The sequence below is a fragment of the Corvus moneduloides genome, chromosome 5, assembly GCF_009650955.1.
Source record: "Corvus moneduloides isolate bCorMon1 chromosome 5, bCorMon1.pri, whole genome shotgun sequence".
Classification (NCBI taxonomy): domain Eukaryota; kingdom Metazoa; phylum Chordata; class Aves; order Passeriformes; family Corvidae; genus Corvus; species Corvus moneduloides.
In genome coordinates, this window is record NC_045480.1 from 15,069,322 (window position 1) to 15,088,305 (window position 18,984).

At 39.6% G+C, this 18,984-nt stretch overlaps 1 protein-coding gene across 3 annotated transcripts in view; it reads left to right on the plus strand.

Annotated features, from left to right (window-relative positions):
* Positions 1 to 18,984, plus strand: part of LOC116444168 (complement C1q tumor necrosis factor-related protein 7) — a 100,748-nt gene that overhangs the window by 25,362 nt on the left and 56,402 nt on the right. For 2 of the 3 annotated variants that reach the window (XM_032109312.1, XM_032109313.1), the window contains exons 2-3: positions 7,473 to 7,671; positions 8,536 to 8,781. In XM_032109312.1, the coding sequence (XP_031965203.1) occupies positions 8,544 to 8,781 (238 nt within the window). In that variant the 5' untranslated portion in view covers positions 7,473 to 7,671; positions 8,536 to 8,543. Of the gene's footprint in view, positions 1 to 7,472; positions 7,672 to 8,535; positions 8,782 to 9,489; positions 13,807 to 18,984 lie in introns of those variants that run through there. The other variant, XM_032109320.1, reaches the window with a different exon arrangement.

Consider the following 18,984-nt stretch of genomic DNA (forward strand, 5'->3'; position numbering starts at 1 on the left):
ACACAGGCTAATGTTGGTGGCATTTTGAAATGCGCATGAAGTTTCAAACCTCTCATGCCATTTGAAAATGCCTTAGGCTTTCAGAATTTCAAGCCCCGCTAATTTACAGTAAAACATCAGCTTTTAAATGCATTTGTCATTTGTGCTGAGACACAGCCACTCATACCTCTGTGAGATTCAGATTCACAGTCACAACCTCTCTCGTATGTTTGACTTCCGTTTCTTGTTGAAGCTCTATCTTTGCTGCTCTTGAACATGCCAACATTACACCAAGGGTCTGAAGATGGAGACCTTGCAGCTAACTCTGGGCAGGGAATACTGCTGTGCCCCATGGATGTAGTCCTGCAAGAAAGTGGCCAGCATTGACATGGCCACAGGCTGCTCAGGCATTGAGCCCTGTCAGGTGTGCACAGCCTGGGTCTCACATTGCTGTCCTGAGCAGCTGTGTTGTCCAGGTAGGCAACACTTCCAGTTTTCCTCCTGGAAAAGCTAACAGCTTGGTGTGTTACGAGTGTACCCTCTGTACACCTAAAAGCATTGCTATCTTAACTATAACTGGTTTTGAAAAAACTTACTCATGTCAAGCCACGGACAGATTATACTCTTCCATGTGCAGCAGAACAGGGACAAGAGACTGCCACTCAGAGGAACAGGGCTGCTCCCTGACCCAGGTCACAGCCTCCACTGCTCCTCTGTCAGAGAAGTTTATGGGCACCTTCCCCAACTTGCTTCAGGAAAAATCAACTTAGTCCAATCTAAGCCTTTAAACTTCTCCTTTGGTCTTTGCCTAGTTCCGTGTAGAATGTAGTCCCTGGCTGGATGCCTACTTTTCCACACATTTCCCAGAAAGGCACAGTGCCAGGGTGATATCATTTGATGAACTTACAGAAGAAAACAATGTGCTGGGGGAGGAGTGTCGTTTTGAGGGTCTGGAAGTTTTTCTCTTCATGTTTTTCTTCTTACATGGTGAACACTCTTCTTTTGTGTACCAAAGGAACAACTGGGTGAAGGAGAATCCATCTTCAGAGGTGTCCCTGATCTAATAAACAACATTTACCTTGAGGGCATGAGAATTAAGCCATGCCCAGGGACTGCAACATATTCAGCTATATATCCAGTGAAGTTCCCAAAGTAGTTCTTGTTTTGCTGGCTGTCTTCCATCAGTCCCTCCTGTGCAAAGTGATTGCTCTCATGAGGGCAGCACTCTATGGACTTCTGCTCACAAAGCCCAGGTGGGAACTCAAGCAAGCACAAGGCACAAGCCTGTCCCCATGACTTGTGGCAAGAATCTGTGACTTTTGTTCTTATTTGTCCCCATATGCCCTGCAGTTTGATATTTTATTTTTACACCCTGTTTTTCCTCTTTCCAGGCCATCCAAAATGGTTTTCCCAGCCTGTTCTCTATTTCTCCTCTATCATCACAAGGTTGGCAAGGCAGAATGATGTAAGACAGGAGATGGAAATTTTCCTGGTAAGGGCTGGAGAGGAACCAAGAGAAGGCAGCCTGCTTGAACTGAAAGGCATTCCACAGGAGATGGGCTCATTGCTCTAGGCATCTATCCACATCTTTAGATGCCTACATGCTTCCATATGCTGTATTCCAGTCCAGATTCATAACTAACCCTTCAAATTGTAGGTCATCACTGAAGACAGCTTCTAATTTATGGCTCCTGTCTCTTTATTATATTTTTTAAAAATAGAGAAAAAATTTCAAATACCTGAGGTGTAGGGATACTCATATTCTGAGTCTTCCAGTGTTAAATCCTGGCCATTTTTCTCTACACCGCAAGCAAACATGTTATTGTCTCCCTGTTACTTGCCAACTGTAAGCAATTGGCCTCACTTCCTGGCTTTCTGTCAAAACAAATTCTGTCATGTTATATTTATTTGTGTGTTCTGGTAGAACTGGCAGTGAAACTGCTTTGCCTGCCAGCATTCTTGTTAAAATTCCCCCCAGCTGAGTCAAGCTATCTCACCAATACACACCTTGACCAAGTTCTCGGGCATTTTTCAGAAAAGCAACCTTCCAAATAATGGGAATACCTGGAGAGACTGTTTCAAGTCAGACACTGAGAAATAAAATTGCTCCCACTCTTTTGGTATTTTGAAAATCGAACATATTAAACTTCTGGCCTTGATTACAAGCACTTGACTTTTCATGAAGGTTTGAGACATGGTTGAAGAAGCTGACTGCATTCAACGTAGTTATGAAGAAGATTGTTCAGATATGACTGACTACAAACTTAAGTGAGTGAAAATGTTAAATGTCAGCACTGCTAATGAGGCCTTTAAGGATTGTTTTCTCAGAAATATTTAGCTAATGGTCCTTCCCACTGGCTGATTGATTCCTTTGGGCACCATCAGCCATTCTGGTACTGAAAATCAGGAGTTCAGACTGCTCAAAAATTGTCAGGTCACTTTCCCCTTCTTACACAAGGGAAAAAGAACAGTGTAAAGCCATGTGAAGATTGCTGGATTGTGTAGCTAACCCAAGCAGTGTGGTGATGGCCAGCTGTGGTCTTGATTCATTAGAGTAAGGCATGGTCTTACAGGTGTCACTTTGGAAGTTCAGCATAGCCCCCCTGACACAAAACAAGCTGGGAGATGCATAAAGCTGTGTCCAGCTGAAGGTGGATGATCATTGTGAAATCCATGGGAAAAAAATCCATCATTAAACTTATATTTTAAATGGCATAAAAATCATACAGAGCAAAGGAACTGCTGAGTGTGGCATGCCAAACAATATGCACCTGTTTCTGAGGCTTTGTAGAAAGGTGAGTGGTGGTGGCAGATTGAATGGCAGGTTTGAACTCTTCGGGCATGTGGACACAGCTGACTTTTCTGGATCATGTCTTGTGAGGGAAAAGACTGGCATAGCCCGGGAGATTTCAAATGAATTGTTGAGGGTGTCTCTCTCTCTGCTTCTCATCCTGACTTATTACCTCCTTATTCAACTTGTGTCTCCTCCCACAGTTCCTGGATGGGAGAGTTGGGGCAGGTCTGTGAGTCTCACGGTGAGGATTCATGGTAGCAATGTGAGGTAGTACAGGCTTTTGCTTTTGGAAAGCCAAAGGACTTATAGACTATCTTGTTCTTTACCACTAATCCATTTCCAGGGCTGCAGACAGAAAGGGCCCATAAGTATCACAACTTCTCATCTACATCTTTATGCACAAGGAAGTTAAAACACATCTTCTACTGATTAAACAGCTCTGTGTGTGTATTGGAAGTGAATTCAAAGCTAGCAGGGCAAGACAAAAGTAAGAACACAGTCAGGGTAGCTTATGACTAATAGCTACTGGCGCTTGACCTAGCTTTTATTTTTAACAGATTCATTGGAAATCTTCTACGCTTGTTTCAAAACAATGCCAATTAGTAAATTTTAGAATTAGCCCAACATAGTTGAACAAGTGAGAAATATTAGATCATATACCGGAAAGTCTCAAAGCTGGGAATTTGTTACAATCCCTTACTTTGTAAGTTTAAAAAAATGTTAATAACATAGCCTGAGTATACCAGTAATGAAATGAGATTTCCTAATGGCTTGATGATAAAGATCCTCTGCTGAGCACCTGGCTTCAATGGGGATCTAACTCACAGAGTATGTTCTCAAGGGAGATCATAGAATCACAGAACAGTTTGTGTTGGAAGAGACCTTTAAAAGTCATCTAACCAACCCCCCTGCAATCATCAGACACATCTTCAACTAGATCACTTTGCTTAGAGCTGTGTTCAACCTGGCATTGAATGTCTTCAGGGATGGGGCATTGACCACCTCTCTGGATAATCTGTTCCAGTGTTTTGCCATCATCATAATAAAAAATTTCTTTCTTCTATCTATTTAAAATATACCCTATTTTAGTTTAAAGCCATTACCCCTTGTCCCATCGCAACGGGCCCTACTAAATAGACTGTTGCCATCTTTCTCATAATTACCACTTTTAAGTACTGACTCTCTCAGCACGTCTTCATAGGAGAGGTGCTCCAGACCTTTGATCATCTTTGTGGCCTCCTCTGAACCTGCTCCACCATGTCCATGTCTTTCCTGAGCTCAGGACCCCAAATCTAGATACAGCATTCCAGGTGGGATCTCATGAGAGTGGAGTAGAGGGGCATAAGCACCTCCCTTGAGTTGCCAGCCACGCTGCTTTGGACTCTTTAGATCTGCCACCATCACAGACTGCAACGAGGTCCAGAAAAGCTTTTTGAATGTTTTTCCAATATCAAATGAATGAGATGACTTTAAGAATAGTGATGGAACAAAGGAATCTGCCGCTCACTTGGAAAATCTGTATCAGAAACCATTCTGAGCAACCTGGTGTAGTGGAAAGCGTCTCTGCCCACAGCAGGGAGGCTGGAACTAGATGATCTTAAAGGTCTCTTCCAACACAGACTGAGCTATGATTCTATGACTAGAACTGATCAGCATGTCCATCATCTTCCAGTGAATGCCTTGATGTGCACTCTTGCTCTACCTAGTGGATTTGAAACCTATTGAAATGCCATTTGCTAAACTTGGAATAACATTATTCTAACCCTGCGTTTATACCATTTTCATTATTATTTTTGGTGATGGCTATGATGAAGATGTCTGTTATTGTTCTGAAGAAGAATACCATGTGCTTATTCTGGCTTTCAGTTTTTGGAAAAATACATTGAACTCCTCAAATGTTGTTTTTCCCTGGAGAAAAATTACTTGGCATATATAATTGACTTTGTTTCCTACCCCGGTTTATGGACAAAAGTTTTTATCTTTGAAAAGGACAACCAGAAGCCAAGAACAAAGTGTTATTTATGATTCATGTTCTGCCTCCCAGTTAACTCTCTGTGAACAAATATTTAACTGCAACGTAAGTGACTCCTGAGAAAGTGATCCGGGACGTCTATTATACCCTCTAACTTCATAACCCCTGTGGACTGAAATCTCTGATTTTGACCTCCTAAATAAACCTGAAATTTCAAAAGCCACAGTCATATGTTCTTTTTCATCTTTAACATTTCAGTGGTGCTTTTAGAGCACTCACAAACAGGGGGCATGGGTTCAACACTGTACTTCCTTCCTTGGTCTGAGGAGATTCACACTTTCCAAGAGACTGCAATAACAGACAGCACCCTCACTCCTTTTAAAATGACTACTACTATGCACAAAGAAATGCAAGAGTCTGAATTCAAAGGGCAAGAGAAGTCCGGATTCTCCGGCTTAATGCATGGTTTCCCAAATATCATTTTTTGGCTACCATCATTGGAAGAAGCTTTTTGTGTTCCCCCCAAGACTAAATTCAGGCCTGTAAATATCACCTGAACATTATCACCATTTTCTCCCTAGCCCAGCTCTGTTTGCCTTACTGCATTCCCACCATTCAGCTACACAGCCCCATCACTCCCTCAGACCCCCAATACATAGATGAAAGCTCCATATGTTGTCCTCTATGCCTTATCCTTCCCAAACTGGTTCTCCAAACACAACGTCCCAGCCATCTAAGGCACAACCCTATCTCAACAACCCCATTCCCCTTACCTTCCCAAATGGCATTTTTCCCATGGTCTTTTCAGAAATACATGTCCCAGACTAATTAATTTCCTGTATGCACATGAGAAAAACAGCAGGGGATGTCTAGGAGCTGGAGACGGCTTCACGCATCAATAAGTTACTGTCCAGCCATTGACAGGAGCAGCTGTGTGAAGGTTTTAACTCCAATCTGTAAAAGATCCTTGACATAAGCAAAACTAGCAATTGTTGAGATTGTTTTTGCTTGGCTTACATGCAACCCAGTGTGGGAACATCTAGCCTACTGATTCAGACTTTCATCTGGCAAAGGGCAGGATTTTTTTCCAGTCCTTGATCCTTAGGTCATGTCTCCTTCTTATCCATCAGCTTTGTGTAAAATGCATACGCAGCCTTAAGCATGAAGTCCCTCCAAGCTGTTCCCTCCTGGCTAAATGTTTAAAGTTTTTCTTCTCTGCAGAGAGAGCTTTGTTGTGCCTGATTTAAGTCCTGTGAAAATCTGTGAGCTTTATTTGAGTATGCTCAGTAGTACATCAGAGCAAACGTCACTGTGAAGTTTGTGCTTGTAGCTAACAACTGCCTTGGAGTTATTGTTTGCTGCTCTGCTGTTCAGCATTCATATGCTAATCCATTTGTGGAGACTTCTGTGCCTGACTGTACAGCTTTATCAAATGACAGCAAAATTAATAGTTTGGTTTCTGCCAATTTGATGCAAGATATCTAAAATGAAAAGCAGAATATATATCACCAAAGAGAATTTTGGAGTATTGTTTATTTCTCTCCAAATACAATATTTTCATGGTTTTTTCTGCATTACCACTGATACCATAGCAGTTTCTAATTTTCTACTCTGTAAAATGAAGGATTCTTCATAAAGACTGTGTATGTGTACATGCATGTGTATACACATATGCTGATCTTTTCCCTGATTAATAGATCTGACCATACCACCCATATACCATTTGAAATATCATTAACTGAAAATAAATGTAACAGCTTGGGCCTTTAAATATATCAGTTAATGCCAATCAGTATCACAGAGAGGGGAATGAAAACAACAATTTCTAGATTAAAAGGCTCTGAAGAGGGAGCTGGACAGGCTGGATCAGTGGGCTGTGGCCAGTTCTGTGAGGTTTAACAAGGTCAAGTGCCAGGTCCTGCAATCCCAGGCAGCGCCACTGGCTGGGGACAGAGTGGCTGGAAAGCTGCCCAGTGGAAAAGGACCCAGTGGGGCTGCCTGTGACAGTGGCTGAATATGAGTCAGAATGTGCTCAGGTGACCAAGAAGGCCAGTGGCATCTGGCCTGTATCAGCAATAGTGCGGCCAGCAGGACCAGGACAGTGATTGTTCCTCTGTACTGGGAACTGGTGAGGCCACACCTCAAATCCCGTGTTCAACTCTGGGCCCTACTTCAAGAAAGACATTGAGGTGCTGAACCATGTCCAGAGAAGGGCAGGGGAGCTGATGAAGGGTCAGGAGCACAAGTCCTGTGAAGAGCAGCTGAGGGAGCTGGGGGTGTTTAGCCTGGAGGCTCAGGGGAGACCTTATCACTCTTTACAACCACCTGAAGGGAGGTGGTAGCCAGGTGGGGGTCAGTCTCTTCTCCAAGGGAACAAGTGACAGGATGAGATGAAATGATGTCAAGTTGTGTTACTGGAGGTTTAGATTGGGTAGCAGGAAATCTTTCTTCACAGAAAGGGTTGACAAGCATTGGAAGAGGCTACCCAGGAAAGCAGCAGACTCACTATGCCTGGAAGTGTTCAAGAAACGTGTGGATGTGACATGGTTTAGTGATGAACATGGTGATGCTGTTAGGTGGATGGCTGGACTTGATAACCTTACCTTAAAGGTTTTTTCCAACCTTAATGGTTCTATGAATCTATTATTCACTGTAAAAAAAATATTGACTGCATTTCACAGATATTTTCTCAATCGCCCATTCTATTTCTTCTTTTTCTCCCCACAGAAACCAGGGGATTCTGATTTCCTTGAATGCTGTAAATTAGCTTTGAAGGAATGGACAGCTCCAACAAAAAAGCCCACACAAGTTTTCTGAGAAGACAGCAAAGGAACTAGAAAAAACAGGTTGACTTATAGGTTCTCACCTGACCCATGATTGACTCTCTGCTAATGCAACACTAATTTAAGACACCTTTGTATATCAGGTACTGCAATTACTCAGCGTGTCACTGTTTGTACAGTTACTTTTCTTAAGTATCCCAGTATGCAGCGGGAAAGAGAAATCCAATTTCCACCAATATAGTTTATGAAAACACCCAAATACTATCTTTAAAGGTTTAAACAATTTTCGTGCAAGATATTGCAACACAGTTCATTATATATGACAGCCCACGCCAGACTTAAAAAACCCAACCTGTTAGCAGCCCATTCACACTCCACCATCCCCTGCAGGGCAGGGCAGCTGCCTGGTTCCACCTGACCGATTAGGGTGAAGTGTTTATTTGTGCTGTTTCCAGGGGGCACTGAAGCTGTAGTTCTCTAACTGGCAGCCTTTCTGCAGCTTCGGCAAGTTTCTGCTGAAGTTATTTAAACTGGAGATTCATTTGCCACCATAAGGGCAAATTTCAAAATGAAATGAAGGTGTAAGCTTTATCCTCACTACAAGCACATTCCTCTAGCACAGACTAACTCCCTCCAGCAAGAGGGCTTTTATCTGTAAAGCTTATGTAGGGCCCAAAGACAAAATAAACTATGCAATCAAAGGTTTTTGCATTGAAAAAATCCAGATTATTTTTTCACGTGTCAACAAAAAGGCTGATATTCACCAGTTAGACTATGTCAGTCTACAGATCCTTACTTGAAAGACATACAGCAACATGTACAGTGCCCAGAAAAAGCTTCAACCTGACACTTTCCTCTTTCCCTCTTACATGGATTTTGGTAATGCAGAAATTCCAGGTTCAGCTCTGCACTTCTACCTATGCATAGTGCATCACAGTGTCACTTATTTGCATATTTAGAGCCATTTGCATGTGACTAGAGTGTCTTATTCATATTTCTTTTTCCAGATCTGAGAATGTTTGTGTTGCTGTACATTACAAGTTTTGCCATCTATACAAGTGAACAACCTCTTCAAAGCCAGACCAAAGGAGAAAATTACTACACCAGATATATCTGTAGCATCCCGGGTTTGCCAGGCCCTGCGGGACCCCCTGGAGCCAGTGGATCCCCGGGGCCACATGGACGCATTGGTCTTCCAGGAAGAGATGGTAGAGATGGCAGGAAGGGAGAAAAAGGTGAAAAAGGGAGTGCAGGTATTGAATATTTGTGTAACCTAACACAGTAGTACAAAAAAGCAAGACCCTTCATCATCACTGTTATATATACACATATATGATGAAAGTGTGTATGTGCCTGTGTGGGTTTAACTGCGATGCATGTGTAAACATAGTGAGAGAAAGAAAGTATGCAGATATATTTTAGATATGTCTAATATGCACATACTGATATCAGTATAAAGAAATGTAAATGCACAACCTTCCTTCACACAGATGCTAAGAAAAATCTGGGAAGAAGGAAGCATCTGTGGTGTCAAATAAATAGTCTCACCTGTGCCATTAGCCAGGCATGAAAGAATAGCAGGTACTTAGGTATTCACTAAAAATGCTCTAGTGCACAAGTATCACTGCATAGGTAGCCACGCTGCTGTCCTTCCCATCAGCAGTGCCTGTAGTTCAGGCAGCAATAGACTGATTACATATAAAATTCTTTAACGTGTAATTAAGACACATGAAGAAAAGTAGGAACATAGAAACAAAGGACCTGCATGCTGTGAAGCCTGGTAATTTGTTTCAACCTGTCATTCCTTTTGCAAACTTACTAGAAAATTTTGAAAGTTTTTCTAGAGTATTGTGAAATTCTGACCATGTTTTTCTTGTTTGTTCAGGCACACACAGTAGCCCACACAATCATTTACTGAGGTGATATGTGCAACGATTAACTAACTTAAAATGTTTTTGAAGGTTTAAGAGGAAAGACTGGGCCATTAGGACCAGCTGGAGAGAAAGGAGACCAAGGTCAGTCTGGTAAAAAAGGACCTGGAGGATTGACTGGTGCCAAAGGTGAAGTAGGTCCAGCTGGACCACCTGGACCTAAGGGAGATAAAGGAGACCGAGGAGAGCCAGGTGCACCAGGGGTCTGTAAGTGTGGAAAGATAGTGCTGAAATCTGCCTTTTCTGTTGGCATCACCACAAGCTACCCAGAGGAAAGATTACCAATTGTATTCAATAAAGTCCTCTTCAATGAGGGGGAGCATTACAATCCGTCCACAGGAAAGTTCATTTGTGCCATCCCAGGGATTTATTATTTTTCTTATGATATCACCTTAGCAAACAAGCATCTTGCGATTGGGCTGGTTCACAATGGGAAGTACCGGATCAAGACTTTTGATGCGAACACAGGCAACCATGATGTAGCATCTGGATCCACAGTGATCTACCTTCAGCCAGAAGACGAAGTATGGCTTGAGATCTTCTACACTGATCAGAATGGTCTCTTTTCTGATCCAACATGGGCAGACAGTTTGTTTTCTGGCTTTCTCTTATACGTTGATACAGATTACCTTGATGCTTTATCAGATGAAGATGAGCTCTGAAGCAGATGTCAAATGACATTCAAACTGGAGGCCCCAGCACAGGAATTTATTTATCTGTGTGGGGAACACAAAGTTGAATGAAAAAAAATATCTGGGAGTTCATTCTCGTTTTGACTGGAACCAAATCTGAGCTCGTAAGGATGTTTCTAGAATCTAGGATGGATTTTTTAACGAACAGCAGGGATATCAAAATGAACTGTAATTAGCAAAAGACTGCATCACTCCAGGACTGACTCTTCCCTAGAATTATGTTTCTAATACTATTTAAACAAATTTAAGATACTGTACATTGGATTTTATATAAAATGTATTAAGTTGCAATTTAGAAGGGATATTTTGTATATTACATTAAAGAAAAATTGAACAATAAACTGCAATATCATCTTTGGTCATTTTAAGACAGGCTAAAATCAGATAAAATATTGAATTTTTTGAAGGAGAGGAATAAAATAGAAATGACTGCTTCAGGATGCCACTGCTCAGGTCACAAGGACAGTCCCATTTGATATTTACACCAAGAAATAGCATTCATACCTAACCAACCTCCCAATAAGTACATGAAGATTTGTACTAGCTGAGGGCAGCCATAAAAGACTAGAACAAAGCTATCAAACATATAAAGAAATTAAAAACTGGAATATCTGAAAACTTGGTGATAGTCAGCATTCAATGTGGGTATTTTCAGTGTAATTCCAAGTGTCTTTGCTATTCTTTCAAAGCCATCTACTATCTTTATGAGAAATGTGGAAAAAAAGTATAAACTTTTGCTGAAGAAAACTGTGGATGCAAAAAAATGACAGGACTCTAATCATTAATAAGAGTAAATTATATGAAACAAAGTGAGTCACATCATTAAAGCAGAAGTTATATTTCAATATGGCCAAGTGCAATGAAATAAATGTAGGTCACACACAGGATGAAAAACTGCATTCAGGAAATCAATGAACTTGGAAAAGGTACATGGGACCTCATGGATCTAAATAGGAGTAATTAAAGTAGGCTGTTGCTACGGCCCTTTGGATGTATGATAAATGGAATCAAAAGTAGACATGAATAGTAGTTACCTAGGAAGCTACTATTTCTGTCAGTGTTTCAAAAACTTACTTGAAAGTTGCAAAAAAATGTTTATACTTCTATTAATGGGGTTTACACAATAGATGTAACAAAGTCAATTTACTTTTCTTGTCAATGAGGTTAAGAGGTGATTTAATCACTGTCTGCACCCATCTGGAGATAAAATATCTGATAGTACCTGGCACTTCCCTCTAACAGATAGTAGTACAGAAAGATCCATTGGTGAGAAACTGTATCAATCCCCACTGGAAATCAGGAAACCATTTTACCAGTGGCAGCAACCAATCATTGCAAAAATATCTAGGAACATCATGAGTTCTCCAGCATTCAACACCAGCCAAGACTGGCAATATTTCATTGGGTCCTCTTACTTTCCAAGAATTTACAATCTTTTATTCATTCCAGATTTACACAGACCTGCTATTTCTAACAGTTATTCAGATATTAAATGTTAGTGGTCTGTGTTGCACAATTCTTGAACCCACTTTAGTTATGACCAAGGCAAAGGGAAATTTCTAGGTTTTTTTCTGTGTATTTGACTGAATTAAGAAAGTTACAACCAGACAAAATGACACAAAAATACTGCTGAGGTTGCAGAACCAGCATGATGGTTATGTATGGAACATTAGTCTGTGCACTCTGTATCTGTGCTCTCATTTCCTCCCACATTAGCATGCATGGCTTTGAGTACATGACTGCTGCTTTATGCAGGGAACAGGTGCAAAGCCCTGACCACAAATCAAACTGGCAATGCTTCTAGAACCATTTTTTATTTGACAGTGAGAGATGTCTGAGAGAAGACAAAAGTAGATTATTTTTCTAACTAGACATCTAATTTGTTAGTGTCATACAAGGGCTGCTTTCTGTGAAAAATATGGAAGAGAACACTTAGAGATTCAGTTTATCACCCTGATGTACAATCATTTATACATCTGCAAATTAAGGACAATATGAGTGCAAAATGCAGTCCAATCATCATTTGCAATTATGATTGATGCCAATTCTTCACAGACATCAGTGCCTATCTGAGGCACAAAGACCATCAGCATTGCTCAGTGCTGCCTGCACTGAATTCCACAGGACACAGCAGAGGATCATACCGAGCCCATGACTTCCATGAAGCATAATTCAACAGATGCAGGACTGGACCCAGAATATGTATCATGCAGGAAAAGCAACTAATAGAAGTTTTTAATTAGATTATTATGTTAGAAAATATGGAAATTATTTTATGACCTTTGAATCAGTTTAAAGTTTATGTTAGGAGTAACAAATCAGTTTTATTAGAGTTAGAAAATCTGATAAGCCCAACCTTAAGGAAAGAGTATGACTGATTTTCTTCAGACTCTAGAGAAATGTATTTGGTAGTTATAATACATCTGGAAATTTTCAGACAAAGCTAATTTTCCTCAATGAAACAGAGAAAATTTGCAGCTTTATAGTGAAATATTCCTGGTTGCAATCCTAACTATAAGCAAACTGCTCCCATGTAATAATCTGTAAAAATGAATCCAATATAGAAAAGACATTTTAACCACACCTATGTTGAAAATGACACCATGGGAATAAGTAAACCAAGAGTTATTGCTTTCCTTTTTTTAGCAATTTTAGATTTATGTTTGTACAATGATAGAGAAGTAACTTTAGCTTCCCAAAGTTTTCCCATTTGGATTCTATACTTTTTTGAGCAGTTTAATATTTTGGCATGAAGAGTTAAAAGTAAGTAATTCTGTTGAATTATTTCTATAGGTTTTGTCAAGAAGAATACTTCTACTACACATATGGACAACATATGTATACAAATACCATGTGTCCCTGCCCTCATTAAGGGTCTCAAGAGATTATCTTAAAGTAAATCATTGCTCTTGCTAGTATATTACTTGAAAATAGATCAACTTTGATGACATGATATTGCATTTGGGGTATTTATCTGTCTAAATTTGAATTTATATGGAAAATATCTTGGGCTGATGTCTTTCCACAATTCACACCAGTACATGGGGAGGTCTGGTTTGTTTCAAAACACTGTAGGATAACAAAGAGCGAAATGTCTTCAAATGATCAAATTTGAAATTAATCAATGATTTCTACACAATATATTGGTCATTCTAGACATGCCATAATGCCATATAAAATTAGGCATCCAGATCAAATTAGTCATCTAGACTTTGCCTACAGTCCACAGAGAGAAATAAGTGTCATCAGAAGAAACTCCCGGGAGGAAACATGTCTTTATGCAGCACCAACTCTTGGGCTTCCTGATCGAGGCTGCAAGAACTCATGCAAGCCTCGAACCGTCCGTACACCTTCAAACAATATTAAGGACATCAGTGTTCCTGAGATTTTTAAATAAAAGTATATATATATTTACTTGGGATATATGTATGTAAAGATAAATAAGTAAAAATAAAGTTATTTGAAACAAAACAGCTCTCCACAGTCTTCTACTCTTTCAGACTTTCTTTATACTTGGTAGAGTGACATTAAGGAAGAAATTAGTCACAGGTTCCATTGCTGAATATTTTTAACCTAGATAATTAATTAAACATTTATCTACCTTTTCAATTTTTTATGAGTGTATTACATTGAATAAATACTTTCACTTTCTTGACTACTGGTATTTGTGTTCAGATGCTTAGGCTGTTATACAAATTTTTTTTGAGCAGTAAGTCCTCTTATGTCCTTTTACAATGTTGAGGCAATATAGAGGAAATAATTAGTAATGGACATCAGTACTGACAACAATCTACATTCTTCAAATCTTTTTAATTTTACCTAACACCATTTATGTACTTTTAGAATAAGAAAAAACATACAAAATGGGAAGCAACTTACTTCATTTCCTACCAAGTAGGTTACATTAGTTGTTGCAGTTCATTTAATACTCTATTTACCTTCTACAGGTCACCCACTAGGTTCTGTTCATATTCATTCACTAAGATATTTACTATATAAATTAGTTTTCACTGACTGGTTTATTTGTTGATTTATTTACCCATTGGCAGGTAATTCATACTCCGAATTATACTAATGCTGTGCTAAGCAGTTTGGCCAGCAGGAACTTCAGTTTTATGTGGAAATGGGGATTGCTTTGTATAAGTCTTTCAGTAGCTGATGAGTCCCATCCAAGAAGTAACACATGAAAGTAAACAGGAAAAAAATAGAGTTGAGAAAGCAATATACCATTATCTTTACCAATGAGTAATGCTTTCAAGAAGAAATTTATCCCTTTTAGTATAAACTATCTAGACTCCAGCTCAGAGAGCATTTAGAGGTCATATACATTTTCCTGTAACTCATTAGGTCAACACTCCCAGCTGAGGTTACGTAAGCATTTCTGAATTTCAGAGGTATGATTCTTCCTCACATCCACAGGAAGAAATTTCAAAAATACTATCATGAAATTCTCAGTCACTGATACTTGGTTTTTTCCTAGCTGCACACGTCAGATCAGTTCATGAAAGTTGCTACCTAGTGCAAAAGAAAAATTAATTAGACATATTATATGTAGGGTATGCCCAGCCACTGCCCTGGAGGGACATCTCCTGAGATAAGGAGATTGCTCAGTCTCCCAGCAGAACTCCCCTGGGAAGGCAGCTACTCTGCAGTTACGGCGAGAAGAAGACAAACCCAGAATCCTCTGGGAGACCCTATGCAGATCCTTTGTAGCCCATTGGCCTTTACCCTCTGACACCCACCCCCTGTATCCCTATAAAGCCAGCCCCCTGCCCCTGTGAGAGCAGAGAGAGTTCGTCCCTGGCTCCCCTTCGCTGAACTAATAAAGCTGCCTCGTGCGGAACAGCTACACGAGCCTCTCGTCTCTCTCTGGTCTGGCCTGGAGGCTGCCCTGCAGAGCTGAGCTGGAATCACGAGCTGACAATCACTAAAGAGCTGACAGCTTCTGGACAGGCCCTCCTGGCCAGCAGCTGAGGGAAGACACCAGACCTCGGGAAGACGATCTCTTTTGGGACCATCTCTCCGGACTGGTCACCTCTTCCTCAGTCAGAGCTACTGACCCCACACCAGCTGCCATAATTATACACATATCTTTTAATAGCAAATATTCACAAAGAGAAAGGTGTCTTGAATTATTTGGCATTTGGATATTACTCAATTCTGAGTATAATTTTGGCATAATTTTGGCAACTACCTGCGGGAAGAGGTGTAAGCAGATTTTTCCTCTATGCAGATTGTTCTTGCAGCAGCAAGTATAAGTATAAAATTTCTCTTACCTGGCTTAAATCTCTATAAAAGTTCAAAGATCATTGTGAAGGTTAAATTAGTTGTTGGCTCTCCTGTCATCAGTGCAAAGAAATAGGTGGGGTAAATCTCTGTTTGGATGACCCTGTATTAGAGACTTTTATTAAGAAAGAAAGAATCAGGAAGTACCCATGTCTTCATATTACCTGTATCTAAGTTACTAATTTAGGTTACCCTTTAACTTTGAGATGGCAAAAGTTAAATAAGATGACTGCTCTTCAAGAACAATCTGCTAAGTAGAAAAATTGGCATAATTTAATTTGGTAATTTATATGTCTCAAAATTAGAGAAGAGATGTGGATTGATGAGAACAGAGAAGTACCCTGATAATGATGGAAGTGACCTCTCAGCAGATCTTCCATAAAGTATTGCTCAAGTTCCTCCTGGGACAACTTCAATTGAAGTAACTTGGCTGGTCTCCAGAAAATTTTGCAATGTATTAAGATGGGCTAGCCATCCTCTCATGCCTCTAAATTCAATACACTTAATTATACATAAAATATTGAAATTTTTGACGATACTGAAATGAATCCTGGAGTGATTCTAGTTACACCAAAGTAATAAATAATAAATTTGTTTCTTTTCAACTTTAAAGCACCTGTCCTAAATACTAAATCCAATACAAAATTTGTAAAATCATCTCTCTGGTAGAATAACCTTGTTTATGCCATCTTAACAAAAGGACAAAAAATACTGAATTCTTGAAAAATATAAATGAACCATGGTTCTCAGTGGGCTCTAAAGTGATTGTTTTGCAAGAAGGTGGGATTTCTAGAAATGAGTGAATTGCCTGAAGGAAATGTACCAGCAGTGATTTTTCTTTCACTACTTTCAATGAAGTGTTATCTCTAGGCTCAGAAGAAAGTGAAAAGGACTTAAAATTTTGAGCTAAACAACAATCTCTTTCATCATCTGAGAACTTGCCTACCACTGATGCTGATTTCCCTTCCATGCACTACCTGCATTCATGCACATTTTGTCAGATGTTCTGATGTGTGAACACAGACTTCCAAACTGCATGTGACAAATTACAGGAAATGTTATTTGTGATTTCTGTCATATTGGAGTCAGATGCAAACAGTTTAAAAGTAACTAGGAAGAGCTGAGTTTTTCTTTCTCGTTTGTAACCTCCCTGAAACTGGGATCACTGTAGAGTTGCACATAGTACCTAAATCCTATTCTAAGAACAGAGCAACATGTACTCTTATTCTGTAAATGCTGCATGTGGCTTATAACATTTGCTGTTTCCCTTCTGTTGATTTTACAGATTTTGACTTTGATTCTAGGCAGGCAATAAGAAGTGTATATGGCAAAGCAAGCTTAATATTATCCTCAAAGCCTGAGAAATAACTCCATTGTTCATTGTCCCCTGTTGAGTTTTAAACTGTTTTAACTCTGAACTAGGGGCCTATGATGCCACTGCCCACTCCTGGGGCATCCTACATTAAGGGCACTATAAGCTGCCATCTACTCTGCCTGTTCTTAAAGCCAGCCTTGACCATCATTGACAAAACAGTGATTAATTGCCAAGTGTGATGTCACATCTAGCAGAGCAGAGCAGCTCACACCATCTTATGTGGATCACTGAGTCTGCTGCCCTGTGTAATCAATGGCATTAGGCCGGCCTCTGTTTTTATAATGCTGACCAAGATAAATGAGTTGTTCTCCACCCCAGGAAACATATGTGGTTCAAATTCTGTGTGTCTCCTGTGAGCAGAGTCATTGTACTGACGTGTTTTTAAGCAGCTTTCCATCCTGTTAAGCAAAGGCTCCTGACTGCTCCTTTAGGTTCTCATAGTAATGTTCCTCACATAAATGCTGTTCATATTTGTCCATTATTTAAACTGTTTGTACAACTGTTTCTGATACTGGAGTATATTTTTGGTACACAGACCTATTAGCAAAACAAGATGTTATACCTGAGCTCTTGCCAAAATTTTGTATGAAGTTTCACCCACTGGATCATTTCCACAGTCCCACATGCAATGACTCTTAGCAGATAATAGATGTGTGCTGTGCATGTTACCCTAAGAAACCTGTCCTCCTATTACATATCTTTCCCATTCCTGAAAGCTGTTGTCATGTCAGATGTTTCTAGCTATGACAGTTCCTCTTCCACAACTAAAAATGCATACTCCTAATCTCTTTTAACTACTATGGTTACTTCTTCACGTGGTCTCCTTCTTAGGATAGTATTCAGAAAGGAGAAGTAATTTATCCATCTCTTTTCAGGTGATTCCAACCACTAAAACTTTGCAATTATAGACCTTCAGCTGTTATAGGGACTGTTTATATACAGACAATTATAAATAGGTCTAATAGCTCAATTTAGTATTCACAATTTTGTTTATTCTGATCATACTAGAGATATTCATACACGTTAACATAAGGATTATTTTGTTGACAATTCAGTGCAGCAGAAAAGACCCTTCTCTAGACTTGACAGGAAAGTTATAAATCCCTTTGTAGTTACAAAAGTAAGGAATAGTATATAAGACAATCCACATTTCTACAAACCATCTCACAGTGCTGACATTTCTGCCATTCCTAGTATCTGCATAAGCTGACTGTGAGCATTTAACAGGAAGATAACCTATCCCTCCTCTATTTCTCTAACAAGGGCTTCAAGAGTGTGATTCCCTTTAAGCAGGCTCTAAAACAACTATCATAGCCTTCATATCCTTATTTTTTCCTTTTTTTTTCTGCTACAGAAGTATAAAGGCATATTGATAACTCTATAAAGTTATGATTTGTCTTACTTGTTACTCTGAGCATTTACTGATACATTTTTTAAGCCTTGGGTGGCAAAAAGCCTGTTTGCCAATAACAGCTTCTGAGAGATGGTATCTTTTTTAACTCTGCTATGTTTCCTGTAATTTTTCCCCCAAATGACAAGCTAAGAAGTCTGCTGAGGCTGATGCTGATTTGTAAAGGTCACCTGTAAAGAATAATGCACCGTTGTCCCCTGATGCAGCTCCAGTAATTACTCCAAGTATTTTACTGCATTGGAACACAGCAGGCACTAGAAAAACAACTGGCTACTAACCGTCCACTTCAAGGATTTATCCCTACATGAAGTTTTCAGGGATTTTTTTCAAAGTGGAGCTAAGTGTTTCTAAACTAAACTAAAAAAAATACTTACTGGAATGTTTCATAAGGTCTGAATTAGAGGTTTAACACCTCTCTTTAGTCAACAGAGCGAACCAGTCTCTTCTATAAATGATCGGTATTTAGGAATCACTGCTCTGTTTCATACAAGTCCCAAGAAGGTCTGTGCTGCTCCCTTACTTACTTTAGAAGAAGTACACGGAAATTAAGCCAGATAATTTAGAAAATTTGGATACTCAAAGTTAGGATGAGGGACTATTTTATTGTACTTCAGCCTGAAATAACCATCCTTGACCCTGTAAAAATATACCGTGGATATTTGCTTTTTAAAATCACTGCAGTAACGGCAATGGTCTGCTGGAGCTGCATCCTCTCCATATTTTATTTATGATTTCCCTTTTAGTGTAGATGAAATTGTTTA